This window comes from Herpailurus yagouaroundi, unplaced genomic scaffold, assembly GCF_014898765.1.
Source record: "Herpailurus yagouaroundi ecotype Mexico unplaced genomic scaffold, PumYag 67867, whole genome shotgun sequence".
Taxonomy (NCBI): domain Eukaryota; kingdom Metazoa; phylum Chordata; class Mammalia; order Carnivora; family Felidae; genus Herpailurus; species Herpailurus yagouaroundi.
In genome coordinates, this window is record NW_024420658.1 from 5341 (window position 1) to 12550 (window position 7210).

Below are 7210 nucleotides of genomic sequence, written 5' to 3' on the forward strand. Positions count from 1 at the left end.
TATTTGAGAAGTGTCTTCTCACCAATGCACTGAGGAAGTTGGGTCCATAATCCACTTATACATGTAATTGATTTGTGTCCAATCATTGTGAATCCTTCTCTGCAATTGAACTCCACTGAATCTCCATGGTGATAGGGAGGGTTAGAAGTCTGAACAGCATAGCCGTAATTAAGTTCTGGTATATCTCCACATGTAGTCTCCACCTCTGTGAAAAGTTCAGAAAAATATGTTTACTTATAAAATATACTTTATGTGTTTCTATAAATATAAAAGGTTGGTCTATTTTAAATATGAATATATTTTATACATTACCAATACAAATAGGCAAGTCTGTCCACTGTCCATCAACACACTGAATTTTATTAAAACCCTTCATCAGAAATCTAGGATTGCACACATATTCCACCAAATCGTTGTGTTCATAGTTTTCTTTCTGTGTTTCTTTAACTTTCCCATTAAGGAGTTGAGGAGGTGGAGAACACTGTTTTGTTTGCTCTACAGGAGAAATAATGTGTAAATAATGATCAAATTACCTATTTCACAACTTAAAAAACAATAAAATGGGGAGTTTTTTCTTTAATTAATTTATATTATTTATAATGTACTTTATTATAGCCTTCTTAAGCAATGAAAAACAAATAGTGCTTAAACAAGAAACATGTTTCCCAGTTCTTTTTTCAAAATTATTATTTTAGAAAGAGAGATAGAAGATAAGGGGGGAGAGTAGAAAGAGAGAGAGTGAGAATCTTAAGCAGGCTCTATATGTTCAGCATGGAACCCGACATGGGGCTCGATCCCATGACCCAGGGATCATGACCTGAGCTGAAATCAGGATTCAGATGCTCAACCAACTGAGCCACCCAGGCACCGCAACCCAGTACTGTTAATTACACTGAACTAGTATATTGGAAGTATATTGAAACCCAGAAAACATGTTTAATAATCTAGATATTCTAAAGATGTATGCAAACCAATTAATAAATATGGTCATGTAAATGTTAACAATATTCATATGCCATGGAAAAATTTTATCAAAACTGTTTGAAAAAAATGTCATCATTTGAGGCTAGCATTTTATCAACATATTTTAACTTTGGTTAAGACATACATGTGATTGAATGGACTGAATTAACTATACATTGCTTGAATATTGTTTAGACACTCGATGAAGGTTGAGGGAAGGCCCATGCCATACCAAGTGTCCAATATTAACAGTGGAATTGTAGTCAAAAGGAAAAGTAACAAACATTAAGGCATAACACATGTATCTATGGCTATTACCACTACATATTTCAAGAAACAAGTGGAGATTGAGTTCTTAAATAAGAAAATCTGAGATATCTACTACGCAACACATGTCCTGGCTTAATGAATTAGATTACAGACACACACACTTGAAGCCAACAGAAAATTAAGCGTGAGAGAAACAAAAACATAAAAATGTTGGTTTCAAAAATCCTATTTCTTGTTGTAGCAATTAGAAGATAAATATTCACCTTTACATGTTGGAAGATTAGGGGACCATCCAAAGTCGTAACACTGAACTGAATCTGGTCCAACTCTTTTAAGTCTTTGTCTGCAGAAGAATTTCAACACATCTCCGACTTTATATTTTTCTTTTTTGGGCTCAGTATTTAAGTTTTTTTCTATTTCAGGAATCTTGCATTCTTTTTCTATAAAAAGAGTTAAAATAATTTAGTGAGAATATATAATTAATCATTGCCAAAGTATATTTTATATGTGTCGTATAAAAATGAGGTGCTGAGTACTGCTTATACAGAGGAGCAACAGAAAAATTTACGTTAGGTTTTGTATACCTTCTAAATTCATAAGGGACCCTGAGAATTATTAAGGCATTGAAGAGCAACATAGGTACCCTGAAAATGTATTTGTAAGGTCAACTTGCTTATACTGGTTCTGATTTTATAACTGACATTTATAATGTTACATTGTTTTTTACTCTCAAAACATAAAAGTATTCCCTCACATTAAAAAAAAAAAAAAACCTTGATGCTACAATTTTAAAGTTACAGTCAAATAACAATTGGCAGTTTTGTTTAATGTAAATACAACTGGGGAATCAGAACACACACAAGGCATTTCCAACGTGTCTTAAAGAAACCAATAGTCGCGGAGGCGCTTCCCGTGTGACGTGTGGACTCCGCCCCCGGCCTCGCTGCCGCCTCTCTCGCTCCCTCTGCGCACGGAGCGCAGCCCGGCGTCCGGAGCGGAGGCCGGGGGCGGGGCGACGCGGCGACGCGGCCCCGTGCGTCGGGCACCGGTCTGGTTGGAGGCGGCTGTGTCGGGCCTGGGTGTCCGCCTGTCGCGCTCGCGCCGCCTGCTCCTATGGGGTCTTTGCAAGAGGCTGACCCGCAGGCTGCTCATCTTCTTCGACCTGGCCTGGCGGCTGCGCGTCAACTTCCCCTACGTCCACATCGTGGCTTCCATGATGCTCAACGTCCGTCTGCAGGTTCATACTGAGATCCATTCTAATGACTGGCAAAGGCGTGTCGTCAGGCTACCACACCACAGAACACGCAGCATGAGGGACAGAGTAGGGGCTCTGGGCGGCTACCTCGGGAAGGTGAAGAGGGCAGGGGAGGACTCGGACAAGCTGCTATGTGGCCTTGAAGGAGCACAGGGGGAGCGCCCGTGCCCGAACTCCTGGATGCATACGCCCTGCGGTTCAAGTAGATGGAAATTCACAAAATGAGTTATCAACGGAAGTGAAGAATGCTGAGGTCAACCTCTCGCTTCACAATGGCAACAAAGCGCTTCCATGTTTGAAAGAATCATTAAGAAGTTCAGCTTCCGCAGGGGCCTAAAGCAAGACTGTGGATCTGTCCTGTGCTCCTACAGGAGAGCATCGTGCTGGGGTCTCCTGTGGTGGTGGTGGTGGCTCTGGTGAGGGGCTGGCCGGGAGGAGGGCCCAGGGCCAGCGACAGCACAGAGGATGGTGCCACAAAGGAGAACCTTGGGGGTCAGGACTACCGTGCCTTCAGAAACGGCCAGAAATGGGGATTTCTGAGGAGGAAGAGCCAAATGCTCTTCTAGAAGGGCGAGGCTCTGAGTGGGAAAGGTCTGGCCTGCATCTCCTCCTGTCTACACTGCTCCATGCATGCCCCGAAGCATTCCTGAATGATGAGACAGAATGTGTTTTCCTTGGCCATTCAAGCCCGCATTTTCAGAGCAAACAGAATCCAAGAAAACGCCTTCACAGGTACAAAGTACCTCAACTGATCTGCAGATAACACTGGGGTTACTGGCTCTACCAGCTTTGGAAGGAGCAAATCCTGTATGCCATAGTTAAGGTACAAGCAGAACAACAAAAAGAGTGAGATTGATTTTGAAAGCTGTCTTAGAGGGGCGCCTGGGTAGCTCAGTCAGTTAGGCGGCCAACTTCGGCCCAGGTCATGATCTCGGGTTGGAGACCCTCGTTGTGCTCTGTGCTGGCAGCTCGGAGCCTGGAGCCCGCTTCAGATACTGTGTCTCCCTCTCTCTCTCTCTCCCCCTCCTCTGCTTGCTCTCTGTTTCTTTCTCAAATAATAAACATTAAAAAAAAATAATAATAAATAAAAATTTTAAAAAGCTGTCTTAGAATGAGTTCTTTCACACTGAGACTGGATGCCTGTTAACAGGGCAGCAGTGAAGTTCCTGCCTCAGTTGGTGTGATCAAAGGAAGTGGAAGTGAAACTCCTGGGAGGCTGGTTGATGACGGAGGGGATTTTTGAGCATGCTTTAAATGGTGCTCAGAAGACATTCAGTATTGGGCTACCACTTCAAAGAGAGCATTAATATATCCTGTACCAATATCAGGTTAGAACGTGAAGATTTAACAAAATTCTTTATGGATCTTCAGCACTCTTGCCAAGGGCTACTGTCCCAGATACCATCTCCTCAGGCCATCTGCTGGAAGTGGCCACTTGTACAAGTCAGCCTCTCCATAGTTGACAGTTAGCTGTCCCCATTTCTGCATTCTGTAGAATAATTTTGGTCTGCAGAACAATTTGATTTCTTTCCTCACATCCCCTCTCCTTCCACTTGAAACCCAATTTAAATGGAGGCCCCACAGTGAAAGCTGAAATATTAAATGTACTTTTAGTATAATCCTTTCTCACACTGGGAGCCCTACCAGTGTCGCCTGAAATAAAAGCAAGCTTGAGACTTCTCTGCTGCAGCTCAGCTGGGGAGAGATGGATTTAGCGTTTCCCTTACGGGAAGGTTCCAATTCCTAGGAGTGGAGGTATCTCGTATACTAACATTTTTTTTCTGAGGTAATGCCTCTGGTTGTTGATAACTTTGATAAAGATCACTTGAGAGCATGGAGTTTTTAAGGAGTCCCAAGGAGAGACTTCACCATTTTCGGGGCTTATTGACTGCCTGTATCCATTTGTGTGCTACAATTACTATGCCATGTGCTGTTTCAGTGTTTTGGGAAAGTGAAAAATTAAAACCTTTTACTTAGCATAATAAATGTCTTATTTTAAGTGCATAAAAAAAGAAACTATTAAAATAGCTTAATTAAACACTGTATTATAAATTATATTAGTAAGGAAATTAAACTAAAAATAAAACAAAATAAAGAACTATGTTCAAGGCCACATAGGCATATTCTGGGAGTTCTGAACATTTACATAATATACAATTATTATTATTAAACCTATAATTTTTACTATCTATTAAATTGTTGATTATTCTGATTCAAATTAGGAATGTCTAAAATCATCCCTTCAAATTTGTCAAGTCTGTGGCATTTGTGGCATTCGTGACATTCCCGAGTATTATTTAAAAATGCATTTTTCTTATTTGGAATCCTCCTATCTTGCTAATTCATTTATAAATTAACTGGAATTTGACGTTTTATTTATTTTTGAGACAGAGAGAGACAGAGCATGAACGGGGGAGGGGCAGAGAGAGAGGGAGACACAGAATTGGAAACAGGCTCCAGGCTCTGAGCCATCAGCCCAGAGCCCGACGCGGGGCTCGAACTCACGGACGGCGAGATCGTGACCTGAGCTGAAGTCGGACGCTTAACCGACTGAGCTACCCAGGCGCCCCTGGAATTTGAATATTATAATTATATTTAAAAAAAACCAATCCTTTGAAATATTAGAACCTTTGTAAATATTAAAACATTTTATAGATGAGGAAGAGTGAATGAAGCTGCAAGTAAGTGTGGTTGTTGCCCTAAGATACATGTTTAGCCAGCTGATGGGATTGGAATTTGCTAGAACCCCGCCAGGCTGACTCCACTGGACTCACTTAGACTTCCTCATCCTTCAATCATTTTCTTCTCTCCACATCTAGGAGAACATTCACTCCAAAATGTTCTCTTCTCCCAATTCTCTGGGTCCTCCTTTTCCTATCTACTCTGCCATCTATTATCTTCCACGTGACACCTAAACGTTGGAATGCTTCATGACTCAGTCTTGAGCTCTCTTCTCTTTTTATTCTGTATTCTTTTCCAATTTGATATCCTCATTTATGCGGTAACAATTCCAAATATGTATTTCTTGGCTAGACCCACATAGTCAACTCTGTAGTTTACATATCCAAATTTGATTGTCCATGGGCAGCTCAACCATAATGTGCTCAAGTCAAAAGTTGGGATGTTCCTCCCAAAGCGCTCTTTCTTCTGTCAGCACCACCTTACAAAAAGGCACTGCCATTTACATGTTTGCTTATGAAAAAAAGGCAGTGAGTCCCTTCATTATTACTCTCTCTTACATCTAATATTTAGTAACATCACCTGTGTTTTCTACCAACAACATAGATTTTGAATGTGTTCTGCTTTGCATCTCATCACCCATCATCCTATCCCAATCCCCATACTTGTTCATGCTGCATAAACTCCCGAATCTTCTCCTGCCCACCACAATCACAGCATGTGGGAAAAAAAAAAAAAAGAAAAAAAAAACTTTTCAAAAATCTAAATGATTATATTTCTTCCTTTAAGACTCCTTTGTAGCTTTTTATCAGTCATAAAACTAATCTAAATGCTGATATGCCTGGGAAATAACCTGGGTAATCTTTTCTTTGCCTCCTATCCAGGCTTAGTTCATAAAATTCTCCCACATCTTAAGTAGAATCTGCTCACCCTGATATTTCTCAAATATTGTTTTGTTATCAAAGTTTTGCACAGACTGTTCCCTTGGTGTGGAACATTCTATAGCCACTCAAATTTTCCACAGATTCAAGTCCTACTCCTAATCCTGGAAAATAGTGGATTAGCAAACATGAAAGAGATTCATAGAATAGTCCACAGAACTTGTCCAAGTCAGAAAATAAAGAGCTTCTCTCAGGGCCTACAGAAATTAACACTCAAGGCAGAAGATGTGAAAGCAGAAACTCAGGAGCAAAATAGCTGAGGAAATTGTCAGAAACTATAATTTGGTTTTCTTAGATCACACACTAAAAGAACCCAGTTTTAAATAATATGAAAACTTGCATTTAGAATAACAAACACAATTATTCTTTGTTTACAAACATACCATGTATATGGTCCATAGGAAACACTGTGTTATTGTCTTTGGGCTTTCAAACACCCTCTTCTCCCAGTTTACATTAAATCAGAAGAAGACACCTTGATTTTAATCATACTCCTTAAAAATGACTTCAAATAATGCAAGTTTGTTCAAAATGGAAATCTATTTTTTTTTTAACATTTTTATTTGTTTTTGAGAGAGAGAGAGACAGAGTGTGAGTGGGAGGGGTGGAGAGAGAGAGTGAGACACAGAATCTGAAGCAGGCTTCAGGCTCTGAACTGTCAGCATAGAGCCCCACATGGGGCTTAAACCCGAGAACTGTGAGATCATGACCTGAGCCAAAGTCTGAGGTTCAACCCACTGAGAGACCCAGATGCCCCCAAAATGACTTTAAATAATGCAAATTTGTTCAAACTGGGATATCTTAAACACGTCTTGTTAATTTTGTTAGTCATGAAAAAAAAATACCTGGAAAAATGGTACTCACCATAACATACTGGTTTATGAGACCAACCATCGTTACCACACACTATTGAACCTGCGTGCCCATCTTGGCTTTCGTATCCATCGTGGCATTCATAGTCCAACTTGTCATTGAGTTTAAACCACGTGACATTGCTTTTGGCTTTGGCATTCTCAAATGCTGGCATGTCACAAGATTCTAATGCATAACAGAATTGAAGATTTCAATTCTAATATTATTTAATGGACGATGTAATTAAGTC

General features: G+C 40.3%; 1 protein-coding gene and 1 pseudogene across 1 annotated transcript; one reads left to right on the top strand and one right to left on the bottom strand.

Annotated features, from left to right (window-relative positions):
• Nucleotides 1-5: 5 nt before the first annotated feature.
• LOC121026233 (complement factor H-like) lies at nucleotides 6-7179 on the bottom strand (the record flags this gene model as incomplete). The annotated part of the gene is made up of 4 exons (XM_040469109.1): nucleotides 6973-7179; nucleotides 1497-1673; nucleotides 313-495; nucleotides 6-205 (listed from the first exon to the last, which is right to left on the bottom strand). Coding segments are annotated over exons 1-4 (723 nt in total), but the record flags the coding sequence as incomplete, so codon positions are not given.
• Nucleotides 2421-3333, top strand: LOC121026231 (protein FAM220A-like; annotated as a pseudogene).
• Nucleotides 7180-7210: the final 31 nt, after the last annotated feature.